Source organism: Centropristis striata, chromosome 17 (genome assembly GCF_030273125.1).
Source record: "Centropristis striata isolate RG_2023a ecotype Rhode Island chromosome 17, C.striata_1.0, whole genome shotgun sequence".
Taxonomy (NCBI): domain Eukaryota; kingdom Metazoa; phylum Chordata; class Actinopteri; order Perciformes; family Serranidae; genus Centropristis; species Centropristis striata.
The window spans coordinates 4,338,862-4,361,361 of NC_081533.1; the positions used below are offsets into that span (position 1 = coordinate 4,338,862).

Below are 22,500 nucleotides of genomic sequence, written 5' to 3' on the forward strand. Positions count from 1 at the left end.
GATAAGAAGGGGATGTACCACTACCTGGTGAAATGGAGAGACCTGACCTACGACCAGTGTACCTGGGAGAGGGACGACATGGACATCCCCGAATTTGCAATTTACAAGGCAAACTACTGGAGACACAGGTACGTAATACCCGCTGTAATAATAACTTTATTTATATATTAAAAACAGCAGCTGGACACAGAGACAGAGTCAACCCTCTGGGGTCTATGATGGTGGCGTCCTGATCAGATTACGTGACGTTTACAATAAAACAAATAATAACCAAAATAAATAAATAAATAAAACCAGGTCACATGGAGCGCTGCTATCAACTTCACTCCAAAGTACAGACTTGAAACTTTCTCCCAGTTTTTGTTTGACATTCCTAGGTCATGTAAAACCAAAGATATGATAGTTTTAATTTGATAGTACAGAAATATTTGAGCGTTGGTGTAGCTCTCTGTGTAATTTCGCACATAGTTTGTTTTGAAGAGTTGCAGCTAACAAGGGAAAAAAAACTATAAATATACATGTTTTATTTTAATTTTTACCTTTTTATATATTCATATTTGTATCCTGTGTTTACATTTTGAAGTTCCAAAACAGTTCATTGAGCATATTTGTGGTTTTTATTGTAGTAAATGGTATGATTTTTCAACTCGGATTACATGATTTTGGTCTCAATATGTTGATAAATTAGGTTAAAGTGAGAAAATAATTGTCAAAAGTATTCAAAAACGGCCAAAATAGGCTCAGACCCCAGAGGGTTAATCACAAGGAGCATGAAGCCATGAGGCTAAAAACATTCTGACATTAAAATAAAAACAATAAGAGACAGAACAGGAACAATCACAAGACGTTCTCACATACACAGGAAATAAAAGGTAGAAGGAATAAAAAGTGAAGAAGTAAAAAGGAGCGGTGAGATAGAAAGCATTACATCAGGGCTCTCAAACTCAAATTACCTGGGGACCGCTGGAGGCAGTATCAAAATGACCAAAAAAAGACACAAAATGACAGAAAAAAAAAGAAATTACTTTAAAAAGACACAAAATTACTAAAAAAAAGACACCACATGACAGAAAAAAACCTAAATTACTTAAAAAAGACGCAAAATTACCAAAAGAAGACACAAAATTACCAGAAAAGACACAACATGACCAAAAAAGGACACAAAATCACAAAAAAGACACAAAATGACAGAAAAAAAACTAAATTACTTAAAAAAGACACAAAATGACAGAAAAAATACACAAAATCACCAAAAAAGACACAAATTGACCACAAAATCATCAAAAAAAGACACAAAATGACAAAAAAGACACAAAATGTCCAACAAAGACACAAAATTACCAAAAAAGACACAAAATGACCAAAAAAAAAGACATTAAATGACCAAAAAAGACACAAAATGATCAAAAAACCCCCACAAAATGACCACAAAAAGACACAAAATGACCAAAAAAGGAAACAAAATGACAAAAACAGACACAAAGTGACCAAAAAAGACACAAATTACCAAAACAAAACACAAAATGACTAAAAAAAGAAACAAAATGACCAGAAATGACACAAAATGACTAAAAGAAACACATAGTTACCAAAAAAAAGGCATTAAATGACCAAAAAGACTAAAACACATGAACACTTTAACACAGTGGAGACAGAGCTGATTTCCAAAATGATTTGGTGACCCCAAGAAATCATCTCGAGACCCCAATTGGGGCCGGGACCCCCAGGTTGAGAACAGCTGCCATAGAGGACTGTATGATTGACTGTATATGAACAGGATGATTTCAGATTTGGAGTTATTGAGGTGAAGGAAGTTTTGGACCTGCTGTCGGTCATTAATGTAGAATTCTCTGACCACATTCACATGTATTCCTCATATTAACACATCCTGATGTACTTGCCGTCCTGCAGAGATGCAATAATGAAGGAGGACCCAGACAAACCCAGGAGGATGAGGAGCAAGAACCAGGAGGGCGAGGAGGAGTCTCCTGCCTCGCCGGTCACTGATGTGAGTTTACGTCTGATTCAAAGCTGCTTCCTGTTTGTGTTTCACACCAAATCTCACCTAAAACTCCCTGCAGTTTCACTATGTTCTAACAGATAACCAAAAGAGGGTGTTACTTTTATTTCTAATGTTTAAAATCGATGTTCTCGAACCCATACGACTTATTTTACCTGTTCCAAATAAGGTAAAACAATGAGCCTCATTCACAAACCGTTCTTAAGAACAAATTTGTTCTTAAGTCCTTCTTACTGAGATTTTACGAAGATTGTGGCATTCATGAATTTTTTCTTATCCAGGATCTTTTCTTCGGTAAGATCAAATCCTACGAACACTCAGGAGAACTCTGAAGCACATTTCAGTGCTGACATGTTGGCATGGTTGAGTTGTCTTATTTAGTTAAGTTCAATAACATACATTACAGTGACATTTCCGTCATATTTACGTATTTATTTATTAATTTAATTTTTTTTTTCATTTTCATTTTTGAGCTTACACACTATGGTAAACTCCTGCCTTACAGGGCGCATGTTTTATATATATATATATATATATATATATATATGTATATATATATATATATATATATATATATATATATATATACATATATATATATATATATATATATATATATACATATATGTATATATATATATATATATATATATATATATAAGGTATTATTCCAGAAAATAAATTGTTTGTGTTGCACTAAGGCTGCCAAATATAATTTTCTTCCTCCAAGTGATCTCCTGCATGAATCTTTTCTCAATTAAATGCACGCTAAATTTTCTATTGTTATTCATATTGGAAAGTTGCGGACAAGTAGGTGTGCATGACATCAGAAAAAACTGACATTGCATGTTTTTTTTCCGTGTGTTTTTATTGCATTTTTTTTTTCTGCAATATGAAAAACATAGCCGACAAGAATTTTCCCCTCAGAAGGAAGTTTTGTACATTTTAAAGAGAAAAGCATCAATGTGGTGCACTTTGAGAGCAAACCCTCCCACAGCGACTCAAAGTCTAGACGGACTTCAGAATAAAGGCCTTCTATAAGAAGTGAGGAGCATTTATGGGAACCGGCCTACCTTACATATCTCAAGGGTGCTGAGTCCCCAAAAAAATGGTTCCCAAGCGAAATTTTGTGTTTTTGGCCTTCTCATTTTTATATCAAATGGCCTCCAAATTGCCCATCTTGCACAAACATTGGACCATTTCCCCTTAGTTTTTTTGTAAGTAGGCAATCAAGATGAGGAAATTAAGTTTCTGGATCTATAGTCTAGGGTCAGAGCAAGAATATAGTGGAGGCTCAGTGTCTTTTTTATGTATATATATATGCAAAATACCAACTGGAACATTTAAAAGTGATATTGATTGAATATTTATGTCGGCCTTAAAAAAATGACACAAATAATGCTGAATTTAACCTTAAAAGTTGGTATTTTGCATATATATGTATATATATATATATACACATATATATATATACATATATACTATAGATCTAGAAACTTAATTTCCTCATCTTTGATTGCCTACTTACAAAAAACGACTGAGCAAGATGGGCAATTTGGCTGCCATTTTGATATGCAAATGAGAAGGTCAAAAACTCAAAATTTCGCTTGGGAACCTCACTTTCACTTTTTGGACAATTCCGTCTAGACTATCACGGTGAAGTCCCGCGGGCAGACTCTGTGGAGTCCGTCCCATTAGAAGTGTAGAAATAATATGTGGCCAGCATTCCTAAACTGGAGGCAACAGGAAACACTGGATCAGTCCTGGAAGATGAGAACCATGCCTGGTTCCCCTCTTGTATCAAGCAGCAGGAAAGTTGCCTTACTTGATGTTGCTCTTGCTGCAGTGTGACTATTGTGCAATATCAGTGCTGGAATTACACATTATAAAACCCACAACAGGTCAACAAGGGCCAACAGTCGAACAGACAAACTGCACCATCTGTTTAAAGTCCACAGACAGTCTGCTGTTGACTCACCACCTTGTAGAAGCAGGAATTAAAGCTTCTAGTACACAAATAAAAATACCTAACTAAAAAATTATTAATAAATTAACCCTTTTGAAATCTTGGGCTATTATGTCTGTTAGAAAATCTGTTAAAAATCTTCACCATGCCATGTTGGTATCAGTTTTTACCTCACCTATTTGTCCTGAAAATTAATTTTTAACTTTAACTTACTTGATCAAAATGTTTCACCCAAAAGAAACAAAGGAAAACATAAAATCTGATCTTGAAAATTATGTTTCAAAACACAGAATTTTAAATGTTGCAAATCTGAACACAGGTTGCATATATAACATATAACAGGTAAAATGAGGATAATATCTAGTTCAATATTTTATACTAAATATATTTGACATTATCTCCAGTTTTACTTGGCTAAATATCATCAAAAAAAAAATCTGGCATGGAGTTTCAAGCCAGAAGAAGTAATATGCAGGTGTTTTCATGGTCTCCAATAAAAACTATAAGAATAACAATAAATAGTTATAATAATAGTCTATATAATTAGGAATAAATACATGAAACATATATATAACATATAAACATAGTGATATTAATATTGACCATCATAATAATAATAATAATAATAATAATAATAATAATAATAATAATAATAATAACAGCGACAATAGTTCCTGATTATATTTTTTTATTTTTTTAAAGCTTCTAATCTTCTTGCGGTCCAAGAAGACAGAAAAACACCAACACCACATTATAGGATGTCCAAAGAAAAAGGAAAAAAACAGCCATATGTACAAAAATCACAGAAAATGTCCAAAAATGAATAAAACAAAAAACAAACAAAAAAAAAAAACAACTCTAAACAACGTCATACTATTTATGTCGGAAAAAAAGGTGATACCATTTTAAAATGCCCCAAATGCTAAAAATGGCCCTATAATAGTCTGTTGATACATATCATAGCATAATAAGTCATATAATTACAGAAAAACACCAAATTATAGGATGTCAAAAAAACAACAACATATGTCTAAAAATGACAGAAAATGTCCAAAATTGAAACAAGACAAAAAAAAAATTGTTTAAAAAAAAAGGTCATACTTTAAAATGCCCCAAATGCTAAAAATGGGAATATTATTATTATTATTATTATTATTATTATTATTAGTAGTAGTAGTAGTAGTAGTAGTATCTGTTGATACATATGATATTATATGTCCAAAACAATGAAAAAAGCCATATGTACAAAAATGACAGAAAATGTCCAACATTGAAATAAAATAATAAAAATGTTTTTAAAAAATCCCCCAAAATGTTTTGAAATGGCCCCATTATAGTCTGTTGATACATATTATGGCATAACATGTCCAAAAATGACAGAAAAACAACAAACGAAAGTAGGCCCAAAAAAATAAGAAAGGTCCTACATTTTTAAAATGCCCTGAAACGCTCAAAATATTTCAACAAACAACACTGACAATCGATATGTAGGACATAAAAAGTTACATTTCATTGAATTGACAAAATCAAAACAACATAAAACAAAGAACATCACAGTTCCGCCTCATGTTTGATCTCTGCACTGCAGACACACCTCAGCATTTAAACTCCTGTCTAACTGAGATCACACAACTCAGCAGTGCCTCCAGTAAATAATGGAAACCAAAACCCAGGATAGAGAGGCTGAGTGAACGTGGTCTGGACTCTGTGGAGGAGGGTCATGGTCTTGGTTTCAGAGATGCTGTAGTAAGACAGAGTACCTGCCTTGTGATCCAGGTAAACCCCGATTCTGGAGGACTGAGGGCCTGAGATGGAAGTATTTATATTGTTATGTTTGAATGTATAACCACCCCTGTCACATCTTAATGACCAAGATTTGTCATTATTTCCAAATCCACATTCATTTGGGTTCCCTGTTCTGCTAATATCCTTGTAGGCAACTGCTATATCAGCGTACCCGCTCCACTCCACCTCCCAGTAACAACGTCCAGTCAGACCCTCTTTACTCAGGACCTGCCACCTCTCAATAAATCTGTCTGGGTGAACTGAATATGACTGATCTGCTGCCATTAATGTTGCTTTTCTGTTCCTGTTACTCAATGACAAACGTGTGTTTACTGTATTTGGATCCAGTGTGATTTGATGAGAATAATTCATGAAGTCAGCTCTGGTTCTTGGTGGTAAAACGTCCACTTCAGTCACTGCCAGTGAGATCTTTGTCCCCTCCTCACTCAGAACAGCGTTCACTTTATCTCTGGCCTCTGTCACAGCTGCTGTCACCTCCTCAAAAGAGGGCAGAGGGCAATTCTCAACGCTGGGTAAGTCTTGGGACTCACTCAGACGTGACAGCGAGGGGTAGTTGTTGAGGAAATGCAGGTGATCTTCTGAGTGTGAGAGCTTCTGCAGGTCAGTGTCTTTCCTCTGCAGCTCAGTGATCTCCTGCTGCAGCTTCTCCTCCAGCTCTTTAGCTCGACTCACTTGAGTTTCCTGCTGGCTTCTGATCTGCTGCTTCACCTCGGAGCTTCTCTTCTTAATGAGACGGATCAAATCAGTGAAGATCTCCTCGCTGTCCCTCACAGCTTCATCAGCAGATTGATTGATAGCCTTCACCCTCTGCTGCAGCACCTTGACGTCTTTCTCTCTGTCCTGGACTCTCTGTTGGAGTTTTTGTCGACTGGCCCCGAGCTCTGTCTGCCTGTCAGCCCTCTCTGTTGCAGCAGACACCGTGTCATGGCCTTTATGATCGTCCATGGAGCAGAGATAACAGATGCACTTCTGGTCAGTGCGGCAGAAAATCTTCATCACCTCGTCGTGGCGAGAGCAGACGTTCTCCTGAAGCTTTAAAGTGGCTTCAACCAGCTTGTGTTTCTTTAACGGAGCGTCGTTGTAGTGAGGCTGAAGGTGTTGTTCACAGAAAGAGGCCATACTCACCAAACAGGACTTGCAGGCTTTCAGCTTCTTCCCAAGGCAGTAATCACAGGCCACATCTCCAGGTCCTGCATAGGGTTCATCAGGTGAAGCAGCTTGAAGTCCCACCTTCTTCACTTCCTCCACCAACTCTGCTAACATGGTGTTTTTCACCAGGACGGGCCTCTCTGTGAAGCTCTGCCTGCACTGAGGGCAGCTGTGTGTTTTCTCCTCAAGCTTCTCATCCCAGTAGTCTTTAATACAGCTCATGCAGTAGCTGTGGCCACAGGAAATAGTCACTGGATCCTTTAGAAGATCCAGACAGATCGAACAGCTCAGCTTTTCTTGATCCAAGATCCCTTTCTGTGCCATTTCTCCCCTCGACGACAGTGAATGTCAGTTAGTTTCACTTCTAGATAAAAGCTGAGCTCATTTCCTCATTCCCTCTCCCCGATCTGCAGTGTATGGGCGTTTCAGCTCTGACATGAATCACATGGTGTTTACACCCATCCTAACATTGGCAGATCTGTGAAAGGGGCGGGAACAACAAATACCTGAGCTGAATAGACTTTGAGCAGGAGGAGCCTGGCCTCGCCTGGCTGCTGATTAACACATGTTGCTTCATTCCAGGAAGAGGCGAGGTTTGAGAAAAACTCTGTGTCAGTTATAGTTGACTTCCAGCGAACTAAGGGAGTGTCTGGGAACTGCCGTCACCCAAAATGTCAATTTTATCCATTTAACCCTCTATGGTAGGCATTATGATGCCAGTTAGGAAAAAATGTTTGGAGTGTTTTTTTTTGTCTTAAAATAGACTAAATAAACATAATCTGCAGAAATTTTATAATTTTTTTCATTGGGGAGTTTTCGGGGTTTGTTGTCCGTTGGCAACATTGTACCATAATGGTGCACAAGTGAAAAAGAGAGTTTTTAAAATTAATTTTAACATAATTTATTTAATAAACATGTGTAAAAGATTCAGTAGCTTCAACAGGGTAAAAACATAACATTTTAAATTTAAAAACATTATAAAATGAACTTTTTCAACAGTCTAAGTGCATGAAACTATCAAAAATGAAGGTTTATTCACCTATCAGTAGGAATATATTTTTCCAGATGGAAAAGGGCCGGGAAATAATAATACTAAAACTAAAACTAAAACTAAAACTAAAAATAATAATAACAACAACAGTAATTCCTGATTTTTTTATATTCATTTTTTGTATTAAGCATCTAATCTTGTTGGGGTCCAACACCATATTATAGAATGTCCAAAAAAAATTTGAAAAAAGAGCCATATGTACAAAAAAATGACAAAAAATTTCCAGAAATGCAAAAAAACAACCCAACAACACCATACTATTTATGTTGGGGAAAAAAGTGATACCATTTTGAAAATACCCAAATGCTAAAAATGGCCCTATAATAATCTGTTGATACATATTATAGCATAATAAATCCAATAATTACAGAAAAACAACATATGAAAGGAGGCAAAAAAAATTATTATTATTATTATTATTATTATTATTATTATTATTATTATCCAGCTCCGACACCGGAGCGTCAGCGTCTCCTCCACCAGCGGTTCTGACCCAATAGAAACATTTCCAATCAGCGCTGCCACACGCTCCTCTCACTAGGACATCATTATTAGTAAATGTAAAGAGGTGAATAATATATCTCCATCATAATGATAGCGATATTCGGATATTATATAGATTATTAGGCTTTATATATCATGATGTAATTACTCAAACCTCGCCGGGAGTTTAATAGTCCGCTACTCTGCTGACAGCACCACTGATTTCCTTCTTTTTCACTTTTTGTGCAGCCAAACAAAACCAGTTTGTTGTGTTGCAGCTGTTGGACGTCAGAGTTTCACTTCCTGTCTCTGAGAAATTCCTCTTCTTTTAGAATTAAAACTTACTTTAAAACAATGTTTACCTCCTTCAACCAAAAAGCTGAAAACTTCCAAGTCCGTGCTCCAAATGTAAAATATTCAGTGAACTTGTTTGAGTTTATAACTATCAGTACTTTTATTTCATAAACCTCCGTCGCTGCGTATTTCTGTAATATGTCTATATTTCCCCTATTGTTTATTGTAACGGTGCACTTTGCTAATAAAGCTGAGTTTAGAGGGTGAAAAAATCCTCTTTTTGGCCGTATTGGGCCCTTCGGTGCTGTAAACTCTGGAGGCGAGCCTTCTGAATCAGGTATGTATTATATATATATATTATATATATTAGGGCGTGGTATTTAAATGACACTTGTTTCGAGCCGCCACATTTATCAACAGCCGATCATTCTCACGCTGTGATTGGCCAGATACGATTGTTTGATAAATGAGGGCCATGGTGTTTACACCCATCCTAACATTGGCAGATCTGTGAAAGGGGCGGGAACAACAAATAATAATAAATAATAATAGACTTTGAGCAGGAGGAGCCTGGCCTCGCCTGTGTTTTTGTCTTAAAAATAGACTAAATAAACGTAATCTGAAGAAATTTTATAACTTTTTTTATTGGGGAGTTTTTGGGGTTTGTTGCCCATAGCAACATTGTACCATAACGGTGTACAAGTGAAAAAGAAAGTTTTTAAAATTACTTTTTAGCATTATTCATTTAATAAACATGTGTAAAAGATTCAATAGCTTCAACAGGGTAAAAACATAACATTTTAAATTTAAAAACATTATAAAAGGAACTTTTTTAACTGGTTTCTTGTCTGAATGTTGCCTGTTGGAAACATTGAACCATTGAACCAACGACCCATTGAAATGAATGTCTTCAACAGTCTAAGAGTATGAAACTATCAAAAATGAAGGTTTACTCACCTATCAGTAGGAATATATATAAGGGCCAGGAAATAATAATAATAAAAATAAAAATAATAATAACAACGACAGTAGTTCCTGATTTTTATATATTTATTTTTTTGTATTAAGCATCACGTCTTCTTGGGGTCCAAGAAGACGTAAAAACACCAACACCATATTATAGAATGTCCAAAAAAGAGCCATGTGTACAAAAATGACAGAAAATATCCAGAAATTAAAACAATAACAACAACAACAACAACAACAAAAACAACAACAATTAACAACAACACCATACCATTTATGTTGGGAAAAAAACTGATACCATTTTAAAAATACCCAAATGCTAAAAAGGGCTCTATAATAGTTTGTTGATACATATTATAGCATAATAAATCCAAAATTACAGAAAAACAACATATGAAATTAGGCCAAAAAAATAAAAGAGGTCATAATTTTTTTAAATGCCCTGAAATACTTAAAATAGCCCTTTTAAACTATGTTGATACATATTATAGCATATGTCCAAAAATTACAAAAAACACCATGTTATAGGAGGTCCATTAAAAAAAAAAGCCATATGTACAAAAATGACACAAAAAATTGTGGAAAATGTATAAAAAAATGGTAATTCTTTAAAATGCCCCAAATTCTAAAAATGGGATCATTATTATTATTATTATTATTATTACCCGTTGAAACATATTATATTATACGCCCAAAAAATGAAAAAAAGTACAAAAAATGACAAAAATGTCCAACATTGAAATAAAAATGAAACAAATAATAAAATATATATATTTTTTAAATGTATGTAAAAAAAATGTTCAAAAAAATCTCCCAAAATGTTAAAAAAATTGCATTATTATAGTCTGTTGATATGTAATGTAGCATATTATGTCCAAAAATGACAGAAAAACAACATACGAAAGTAGGCCAAAAAATAAAAGGTCATACATTTTTTTAAATGCCCTGAAATACTTAAAGTAGCCCTTTTAAACTATGTTGATACCTATTATAGTATGATGTCCTAAAAAAATACAAAAAACACCAAATTATACACCAAAAAAAATAAAAAAGCCATATGTACAAAAATGACAGAAAATGTCCAAAATTGAAACAAGACAAAACTAAACAAAAAAATGTTAAATTTTTTTTTTTTTTTTAACAGAGTTATATTTTAAAAATGCCCCAAATGCTAAAAATGGCCCCGTTAGAATCAGTTGATACATATTATAGCATAATAAGTCCAAATATTACAGAAAAACAACATACGAAAGTTTGTCAAGAAATAAAAAAAGGTCCTACATTTTTAAAATGCTCCGAAACGCTTAAAATATTTCAACAAACATTACTGACAATCGATGTGTAGGAAATAAAAAGATAAAGCATTTTGTCTTAATTTACATTTCGTTGAATTGACCAAATCAAAACAAGATAAAACAAAGAACATCACAGCTCCGCCTCATGTTTGATCTCTGCACTGCAGACACACCTCAGCATTTAAACTCCTGTCTAACTGAGATCACACAACTCAAACCAGTCTCCTTTATTTGATTCAAGCCCAAACACAGGATAGAGAGGCTGAGTGAATGTGGTCTGGACTCTGTGGAGGAGGGTCATGGGCTTGGTATCAGAGATGCTGTAGTAAGACAGAGTACCTTTCTTGTAATCCAGGTAAACCCCGGTTCTGGAGGACTTAGGGTCTCCGAGGGGAGTATCTTTCTTGTTATGTCTGAATGTATAAACCCCACTGTCACATTCTAATGACCAAGACCTGTGATCCTTTCCAAATCCACATTCATTTCCCTTGTAGGCAACTCCTATATAAACTTTCCTGCTCCACTCCACCTCCCAGTAATAACGTCCAGTCAAAGCCTTGTTACCCAGGACCTGTTTCACACCAACACTTGAGCCTGATGTTGCTGTTCTGTTGTTGTCAGTCAATGTCACATCTTTATGTTTTGTTTCTGGATCCAGTGTGATCCCTTCACCATAATATTTCATGAATTCTTCTCTGGTTTTGGGATCTTCCCCCGTGTCACTATGAACTTCATCTTTGGAACTGTAACCTCCCATCTTGGGATAAATAAAGTATATCTATCTATTTGCGCGTCGTGGCGAGAGCAGACGTTCTCCTGAAGCTTTAAAGTGGCTTCAACCAGCTTGTGTTTCTTTAACAGAGCGTCGTTGTAGTGAGGCTGAAGGTGTTGCTCACAGAAAGAGGCCATACACACCAAACAGGACTTGCAGGCTTTCAGCTTCTTCCCAAGGCAGGAATCACAGGCCAAGTCTCCAGGTCCTGCATAGGGTTCATCAGGCGAAGCAGCTTGAAGTCCCACCTTCTTCACTTCCTCCACCAACTCTGCTGACTTGGTTTCTTGATAAAAAATCCCTCTCTGCGCTATTTCTCCCCTCGACGACAGTGAATGTCAGTAAGTTTTGATTCCAGATAAAAGCTGAGCTCATTCCGTCTCCCTGATCTGCAGTGTATGGGCGTTTCAGCTCTTATATGAATCACATGGTGTTCACACCCAACATTGGCAGATCTGTGAAAAGGGGAACAACAAATGAGCTGGCGAGACTTTGAGCAGGAGGAGCCTGGCCTCGCCTGGCTGCTGGTTAATACATGTTGCTTCATTCCAGGAAGAGGAGAGGTTTGAGAACAACTCTGTGTCAGTTATAGTTGACTTCCAGCGAACTAAGGGAGTGTCTGGGAACTGCCGTCACCCAAAATGTCAATTTTATCCATTTAACCCTCTATGGTAGGCATTATGATGCCAGTTAGGAAAAAAATGTTTGGACTGAGGGTGAATCTGGAACGGGGACGGTTTCTAAGATCTGTAATCCACTTCCACTTTAACAGAACGAGGCATCAAGCTACTGAAGAAGAAAAAGCTACTGAGCTTCTTGGTCGTTGTTCGGGGAAAAATACTATAAGTCCTCTTGGACGATACCAAAAATACCTAAAAAAGCTTTGAAAAAACGTGACTCTTTTGACTTATTTTTGATTGCATTTGTCCGATTTTACCCTCTGTGGTAGGCATTATGATGCCAGATAGGGGAAAAAAGACGCTGAGTTTTGTGTTTTCATGATCTCTAAGCCAGAATCATCAAAATTACAAGAAAAACAAGCTTAAAATATTTCACTCTACGTGTAATGAATCGAGATGGATGGATGGATGGATGGATGGATGGATGGATGGATGGATGGATGGATGGATGGATGGATGGATGGATGGATGGATGGATGGATGGATGGATGGATGGATGGATGGATGGATGGATGGATGGATGGATGGATGGATGGATGGATGGATGGATGGATGGATGGATGGATGGATAGATAGATAGATAGATAGATAGATAGATAGATAGATAGATAGATTTTTTTTATCCCAAGCTGGTAAATTACAGTGTAGCAGCAGCATTACACACAGAGACAATGACAACACAATTAAATAAAAAGAACAACCTAGGCATACTTCAAGTACTAAAATATAAAATACAATAAAAAAATACAATAAAAAATAAAGTGTCTAAAGAAGGAGTGTGTATTAAGGAGTAGGATTCCATTGCAGAATAAATATGAATATGCAGTATAAAAATGTTGGTGCCGTGAAACAAATAAGGTGCAATGAACAGTGTGCATAAAAAACACATAAAGTGAGTTTCACTTTCTGAGATAATTGACAAAAAATATTTAACTTTTTCACGATATTCCATTTTTTAAGATGTACCTGGAAATAAAAGGGTTATGCTTCATGCCTGGCGACATCTTTTTTTTTCAGTCTTTTAAAAAAATATTTTTCTATCTCTTTATTCTCTCCGTCCAGCCGACGATAAAATACGAGGAGCCGCCCGACTTTGTGACCACGACGGGCGCGACGCTGCACCTGTACCTGCTCAGTTATAATGACTTAAATCTGAAAAAAAGGAAAAATGCATGTTGAATTTCTCTGATAAATTATTTAAAGATTGGAATAAAATTGAATTTAGACATAAAACACTTTTCCAAGTGCCCACAAGTGTCATGAATATTGGAAAAAATAAATTGTGTTTCCACATGCTATACATATTGAACTATTTGCGTTTTTTCCCCTCTCAGCTCTGTGTAAACAGCCTCTCCTGTCCTCTCCTCTCAGCTCTGTGTAAACAGCCTCTCCTGTCCTCTCCTCTCAGCTCTGTGTAAACAGATTTTTCAGTGAATATTTGTCACATGGCCATTGTATTTTTGGAGATGTTTTAAATGTAGAATAAAGTGATTTTGACATAAATATCACATTTAAGCTTGCTTTTGGTTGCTGGTAACGGAAACTTATGCAACCAATGATGCATTCAAGGACTGTTGAATGCTTCATGTCTGGCGACATCTTTTTTTTTCAGGCTTTTTAAAAAAAATCTTTTTCTATCTCTTTGTTCTCTCCGTCCAGCCGACGATAAAATACGAGGAGCAGCCCGACTTTGTGACCACGACGGGCGGGACGCTGCACCTGTACCAGCTGGAGGGTCTGAACTGGCTCCGGTTCTCCTGGGCTCAGGGCACGGACACCATCCTGGCAGACGAGATGGGCCTCGGCAAAACCATCCAGACCATCGTCTTCCTCTACTCGCTCTTCAAAGAGGTACGTCTTTAAAACGGGGCTCACACACACTACCTGGGGATTCACACCGGGCGCGTTACAGCAGCAGCACGTCAGCTTAGCGAGCCGGCCGTATACACGCGAGATCACGCGATAATCCTGACCATACGGGAGACCGCAAGATCCCGTGATAAACTCTAAACTCTATTTATACAGTCTATGGATAAACTGTGTCAAGTAAACAACAACAACAACCAACAGCTTACTTTGCTTCTCTGAGGTGAAAGATATGTTGATCTGACCATCTATCCTTATAAAAACAATATGTTATGTCATAAATGATTGTATGATGTTCCACTTCAACAATTGATTGATTGCTGATCTGGTGCCCCGGTCATAACATAATGTTGATGTGAAGTAGTTTTAGGCTGTATGAACTGCGTATTGTGTTTTATTTTGAAAGGGGCGGAAGTGTTTTACGCTGATTCTGAGTCGGACTTCCTGTCTGGTGCGATCTGCTCTGTTGAGATTCACGCGGTTTGGCAGCGTCTCGCGGAGAAATAGAAGTCCTACCTAATGCTCGCGTAGAGACGCTGACGTGACGCTGCTGTAACGTTACGCAGCGCGCCCGGTGGAAACGCTCTCATTGATTAGAGTGTTACCTATTTGCAACGGCGAACGCGACGCTGACGTGACGCTGCAGTAACGCGCCCGGTGGAAATCAGGCGTCAGATAAATGCTGCAGAAGTTGTGGGACACACATTGGTAACCATATTCATATATTTTGGACACACATTGGTAACCATATTCATATATTTTGGACACACATTGGTAACCATATTCATATATTTTGGACATGCCCTAAACTGAAAAAATTCTGGGATGAGGTTTTTGATGCACTTGGAAGAGTATTCCAGAAAAGTTTTAATAAAGAGTTTAGCTTGAAAGTTTCTGTTTCTGTCCCCTTCAGGGTCACACTAAGGGTCCGTTCCTGGTCAGCGCCCCGCTCTCCACCATCATCAACTGGGAGAGGGAGTTTGAGATGTGGGCGCCAGACTTCTACGTGGTGACGTACACGGGGGACAAGGACAGCCGAGCCATCATCAGAGAGAACGAGTTCTCCTTCGACGACACGGCCGTCAAAGGAGGGAAGAAGGCCTTCAAACTGAGGGTGAGTCTGGACCGGGGACGGTCTCTAACATCCAACCAGGTCTCACAGAAATCCGTGAAATAGCCACGGATTATGTACATTCACTGAGTGAATATTTAGAAAATAAAACATATATTTCTCGCTAGAAATGTGATCAAAATCAATTTTTATGCAGAAACAAAGTCAAAATATTGATTTTTTTCACTAAAAATGAGAGAACTGTCCGCCATGTTTTTTGTTCTGACCGCCGGAACCTTGAAAGTCACGTGACTTGGAACAAACCAATAGGAACAAATACCAGGTTGGGATATGACTGTCATTAACTTGCATTGTAGTGAAATCCGTGTCAGTTTCACAGAAATTTGAGTGATTCCGTGGCTATTCCACAGATTTTGAGTTAAGCGAATCCGTGGCTATTTCACGGATTCCTGTGAGACCAGGTTGCTAAGATCTCTGATCCACTTCCACTTTAACAGAACGAATGAGGCATCAAGCTACTAGAGAAGAAAAAGCTACTGAGCTTCTTGGTCGTTGTTCGGGGGAAAATACTATAAGTCCTCTTGGACGATACCAAAAATACCTAAAAAAGCTTTTAAAAACTTGACCTTTTTGACTTATTTTTTAGTGCATTTGTCAGATTTACCCCTCTAACAAACAAATATGGGAACAACAAATACCTGAGCTGGCGAGACTTTGAGCAGGAGGAGCCTGGCCTCGCCTGGCTGCTGGTTAATACATGTTGCTTCATTCCAGGAAGAGGAGAGGTTTGAGAACAACTCTGTGTCAGTTATAGTTGCCTTCCAGCGAACTAAGAGAGTGTCTGGGAACTGCCGTCACCCAAAATGTTCATTTTATCCATTTAACCCTCTATGGTAGGCATTATGATGCCAGTTAGGAAAAAATGTTTGGAGTGTTTTTTTTTGTCTTAAAATAGACTAAATAAACATAATCTGCAGAAATTTTATAATTTTTTTTATTGGGGAGTTTTTGGGGTTTGTTGCCCGTTGGCAACATTGTACCATAACGGTGCACAAGTGAAAAAGAAAGTTTTTAAAATTACTTTTAACATCATTTATTTAATAAACATGTGTAAAAGATTCAATAGCTTCAACAGGGTAAAAACATAACATTTTACATTTAAAAACATTATAAAAGAAACTTTTTAAACTGGTTTCTAGTCTGAATGTTGCCTGTAGGAAACATTGAACCATTGAACCAACGACCCATTGAAATGAATGTCTTCAACAGTCTAAGTGTATGAAACTATCAGAAATGAATCTTTACTCATCTTTCAGTAGGAATATATTTTTTCCAGATGGAAAAAGGCCAGGAAATGACGTAAAATGGCAAAGTTGTTTCCTTTGGAAAAGTCTGCAAAATAGTGTTTCAATATGGCCGCCTGGAGGTCATGTGACAGATTAAAGCGTTGCTATTGGATCCCTATACTCTTCCCTCTTTTTTAAAGTATCACATCACTCAAAAAGGTGCATTGTAGAAATTTGACAGGCCAGAAATGGGGCAACACCGTAGCATAGAGGGTCAACTCTCCGTTTCAGGGCGTTTTTTGCTCTTCTTACATTTTAATCACTGTGTTCTTGTATTTCACTGTAACATAAAAGTCCTGCAGCTCTGTGGAATCAGCACAATCATGGCTAGAAGTGGGAACAACTCAAAATGATCTTTTTTTATGCAGAAACAAAGTAAAAAAATATTGAATTTTTTCACAAAAAATGAGAGAACTGTCCGCCATGTTTTTTGTTCTGACCGCCGGAACCTTGAAAGTCACGTGACTTGGAACAAACCAATAGGAACAAATACCAGGTTGGGATATGACTGTCATTAACTTGCATTGTAGCGAAATCCGTGTCAGTTTCACGGAAATTTGAGTTATTCCGTGGCTATTCCACGGATTTTGAGTTAAGCGAATCCGTGGCTATTTCACGGATTCCTGTGAGACCAGGTTGCTAAGATCTCTAATCCACTTCCACTTCAACAGAACGAGGCATCAAGCTACTAGAGAAGAAAAAGCTACTGAGCTTCTTGGTTGTTGTTCGGGGGAAAATACTATAAGTCCTCTTGGACGATACCAAAAATACCTAAAAAAGCTTTAAAAAACTTGACTTTTTTGACTTATTTTTTAGTGTATTTGTCAGATTTACCCCTCTAACAAACAAATATGGGAACAACAAATACCTGAGCTGACTAGACTTTGAGCAGGAGGAGCCTGGCCTCGCCTGGCTGCTGGTTAATACATGCTTCATTCCAGGAAGAGGAGAGGTTTGAGAACAACTCTGTGTCAGTTATAGTTGACTTCCAGCGAACTAAGGGAGTGTCTGGGAACTGCCGTCACCCAAAATGTTTATCCATTTAACCTTTAAAGTTAACCATTTTTTTTATTGGGGAGTTTTTGGGGTTTTTTGCCCGTTGGCAACATTGTACCATAACGGTGCACAAGTGAAAAAGAAAGTTTTTAAAATGAATTTTAACATAATTTATTTAATAGACATGTGTAAAAGATTCAATAGCTTCAACAGGGTAAAAACATAACATTTTAAATTTAAAAACATTATAAAAGGAACTTTTTTAACCGGTTTCTTGTCTGAATGTTGCCTGTAGGAAACATTTACATTTACATTTAGTCATTTAGCAGACGCTTTTATCCAAAGCGACTTACAGGAAGAGTAAAAGCAAACAATCAAGGTATAGTGCAATAAGAGCTATTAGTGCTAGTGACAATTCTTTGAGGAGTAGAATTATCATGTGGTCTAGGAGAGAAGATGCTCTCTGAAGGTCTTCAGGAGTTTTTTAAAGGTAGAGAGGGACGCCCCTGCTCTGGTAGGAACTGGTAGTGGTTCCACCAGCGGGGAACAAGAAGTGCAAAGAGTCTGGATTGCCTTGGACCAACGGGGGGCAGAGCCAGGCGCCGTTCATTGGAAGAGCGCAACGGTGGTGAGGTAGCATATGTCTGAATCAGGGCGTTCAGGTAGGTAGGAGCAGTACGGAGACAACTTTGTAGGCAGCATTAGAGATTTGAATTTGATGCAGGCTGCAACAGGTAGCCAGTGGAGCTCAATGAGCAGCGGTGTGACATGTGACCTTTTTGGCTGGTTGTAGACCAGACGCGCCGCCGCGTTCTGGATCATTGAACATTGAAACATTGAACCAACGACCCATTGAAATGAATGTCTTCAACAGTCTAAGTGTATGAAACTATCAGAAATGAATCTTTACTCATCTACAGAGTTATTCTTCAATGACTTGTACTAGGAGAACTTGACTGTGACGGCGTATTAGGGCCAAGTATGGTAATATTTTAGGAAAAATAAAATAATTTGGGAGATTTAAAGTGGCAAATCTGTGCGAAAACAGTGGCAGATTTATGAGAAAAAAGTGTGAAGAAAGCAACTTTTTCTCGCAGATTCACCACTTTAAATCTTATAAATCTGCAAAAAAAACTTTCTCGTAGATTCACCAATTTTTTATTTTTTATTTTATTTTATTTGCACAGTTAGAATTACATAAAATGGCAAAGATAACAGATAATGTAAACTGCAGGGAGAGGCAGAAAACCCAGATGGGCTTATTTAAAGCCTCCACCTAAAATTTCATAGTTATTAGAAAGTAATAAACTGATAATAGAAAAAACAAATGTATAACATCAACAAGTTATTATGACAATAACAAAAACAATTAAAAACAAAAATGAACATGTTATAAAAGTGTATTTGTGTGTGAAATAGAATTTTAAAACAGCAGTTAAATGGGCTTTTAGACATCTTTTGAAACATTTTAAAGAGATGGAGTCCTTTGCCAGTTGGGAAAAGGTATTTATCCATCATTTATTCCCCTAAATTGAACAATAAATTGACCTCTGCATGTCAGAAATCTTGGAGGATGAAGATATAAAGATTGACGCGTTGAATAAGAGTGAATCTGAGAATTAAACTTAAAATAAGTCTTCTCATTTCTTCTAATTATAATGATTGTGGTTTACATTTAATGGAGACCTAAAATTCAGTGTCTCAAAAAATGTTTAATATTACAAAAGATCAATTTTAAAAAGTATGTTTAATATGTAAATGTTACTGGAAATGGACTTTTCATCAAATTCTAATGTATTGAGAATTGAATCTTGTCCGTATGTTTTTTTTTACACATTCTGGCAGTATGTAATATCCTCCAATATTCTCTATGGATGAAATTTGGAAGTTTCCAAGTATTTCAACGAGTGCCCTTATAAGGGTTAAAGCTGTTAGCATTAAACATAAACCATCAGAATAAAAAAAAAACAAATGATAAAATAACCTCAACACAATATAAAATCCTCTGTCCTCGTTTGTTCCCCTCTTAGAGAGAGGCTCCTATCAAATTCCACGTGCTGCTGACCTCCTACGAGTTGGTGACCATCGACCAGACGGCGCTCAAGTCCATCGACTGGGCGTGTCTGGTGGTGGACGAGGCCCACCGCCTCAAGAACAACCAGTCCAAGGTACTGTAGCATCACGTTATGTCATTTAACACACACTAGTTTAAATACAGAGCCTTTTAATTCATTTTTTTAAACAATTGTGACCAAAATGTGTACTCAGCGGGCTATTTTGCAGTTGAAAAATAAACTCGTCATCGCTCTCTGGTGGACAAACAATGTAATGGCAACACTAAATTAACCACAGTGTCTTTTATACACTGCAAAAAAAGAAAAGTTGGGTGAACTCAAAATTTCAAGGCAACAAACTTTCAATAAAATTTTAAGTTGGACAATTAAACTAAATATTTAAAGTTTTGTTTTTGAGTTTGCTCAACTCTGAATTCAGATTTTTGTCAACTCAACTGTAAGTTGTACTAATTTATAATTTTACATTGTAATAACTTTTAATCCTTACTTCTGCTAACTTCTGCAATGTGCTGAAGTGGCACGATTGTAACGCCGCTATGAAATGAGACCACAATTTTGAGTTAGCATTGATACGCTAACGGCTACTCTTGTAGCTGTAACAAGCAGCGCCGCTAGCATCAGTTAGCCGCTAGCATCAGTTAGCCGCTAGCATCAGTTAGCCGCTAGCTTTTGCTAATAACCGAATTTCACCACTTTCCCGCATTTCACAACAAATAAATAAGAGTTATCAGAACTATTGTCCCTTGTTGTGAACCCCAACTTAAAGATATAAGTAACAACAACTCACCAACTTGTTTTTGAGCAGACAACTGGCTTCCTTTGTTGTGCTAACTTACATTATTGCCCTAAATGTCAATAATTTATATTTCCAAGTTAAACCAACTTAAATCACTGTTTTAGGCAAAAAAAATACAAGTTGGCTTTTTTGCAGTGTATGTTTTTAGTGTTTTTCTACTGCAAGTCCTTTCTGAAATTCAATTCACTTCATTTTTCCAATTAGAACAATGTGAACAGTAGTTCACATGCAGATAGATGTACTATTACATTGATAATTGTGGCTCACAATGACAAGAGATAATAAATGAATGCATTACAAGACAAGTACTTTATAGATGTATGTTGTTGTTTTTTTGTTTGTTTTTTTGTTTGTATACGGCCTAAACATCCAATAGAAAAAAAATTATATTGTTTTTAAATATGTAATATGTATTAACATACATACAGGTGCATCTCAATAAATTTTAATATCATTGAAGAGTTTATTTATGTCAGTAGTTCAATTCAAAAAGTGGAAATAACACATTATATAGATCCATTACACACAGAATGAAACATTTCATGTCTTCATTTATTTAATTTCTTCTAATTATAATGATTATGGCTTATATTTAATGGAGACCTAAAATTCAGTGTCTCAAAACATGTTTAATATTACAAAAGATCAATTTTAAAAAGTATGTTTAACATGTAAATGCTACTGGAAATGGACTTTTCATCATATTCTAATGTATTGAGAAGCACTTGTGTGTATATATATATATATATATATGTAATGTGTACACATGCGATATGTTTTCTTTCCTCTGCAGTTTTTTAGGCGTCTGAACGACTACAAGATCGACCACAAGCTGCTGCTGACAGGAACTCCTCTACAGAACAACCTGGAGGAGCTGTTTCACTTGCTCAACTTCCTCACACCCAACCGCTTCAAGTAGGACTACACACACACACACACACACACACACACACACACACATTTATATATACTCTGTTATGTACAAGTAAGTCTAAAAAAAAAAATGAATTTGAACCCTCTGAACCCCAACAAGCTGTTTCAGGTCGTTTTTTTCCTTCTCTTTTTATATTTTACTCACTGTGTTCTTGTATTTCACTGCAATATATAAAATATAAAAGTCCTGCAGCTCTGTGGAATCAGCACAACCATGGCTAGAACTTTGAACAACTTGAAAATGTCTTTTGTGCAGAATAACACAGTTATAATGACAGAAATCATTTAAAAAAAGAAAATATTTATATATGAAACACTTTTCCAAGTGCCCACAAGTGTCATAGATAGTGTAAAAGAAAATCGTGACTCTTATGACTTCTTTTTTAGTGCATTTGCCAGATTTAGCCCTGCGTTTCAGGGCATGTTTTGCTCTTTTTACATTTTACTCACACTGTCCTTGTATTACACTGCAATATGTAAAATATAAAAGTCCTGCAGCTCTGTGGAATCAGCACAATCATGGCTAGAAGTGTGAACAACTCAAAAATCTCTGACTTGAACTTGAAAATGTCTTTTGTACAGAATAACACAGTTATAATGATATAAATCAGAAAAATAGGAAAAATGCAGGTTGAATTTGTCTGACAATTTATAATAAAAAAAAAATTGAATAAAATGTGATTTATATAAACAACACTTTTCCAAGTGCCCACACATTTCATGAATATTGTAAAAAGAAATTGTGTCTCCACATACTATACATATTTAACTATTTACATTTTTAAATCTCTACTTCCAGCCTCTCCTGTCCTCTCCTCTCAGCTCTGTGTAAACAGATTCTCAGTGAATATTTGTCATGTGACCGTTGGTCTCAGCAGAATCAATCATGTCTTCACAGTGTCTCTGAGGAGCAGAATTTAATGTTTTTAACAGG

General features: G+C 36.5%; 2 protein-coding genes across 2 annotated transcripts in view; one reads left to right on the forward strand and one right to left on the reverse strand.

Annotated features, from left to right (window-relative positions):
* The window catches only part of chd3 (chromodomain helicase DNA binding protein 3), a 96,336-nt gene that overhangs the window by 26,183 nt on the left and 47,653 nt on the right, over nt 1-22,500 (forward strand). Inside the window, 6 exon segments of the mRNA XM_059354770.1 lie at nt 1-128; nt 1,912-2,008; nt 14,142-14,333; nt 15,262-15,462; nt 19,793-19,930; nt 21,427-21,548. The exon segment at nt 1-128 is cut by the window's left edge and continues 4 nt beyond it. Of these exon segments, the coding sequence (XP_059210753.1) occupies nt 1-128; nt 1,912-2,008; nt 14,142-14,333; nt 15,262-15,462; nt 19,793-19,930; nt 21,427-21,548 (878 nt within the window).
* LOC131989482 (tripartite motif-containing protein 16-like) lies at nt 4,919-7,265 on the reverse strand. The gene has a single exon (XM_059354718.1). It carries the CDS (start codon nt 7,263-7,265, stop codon nt 5,601-5,603), a length of 1,665 nt encoding a protein of 554 aa, XP_059210701.1. The 3' UTR covers nt 4,919-5,600.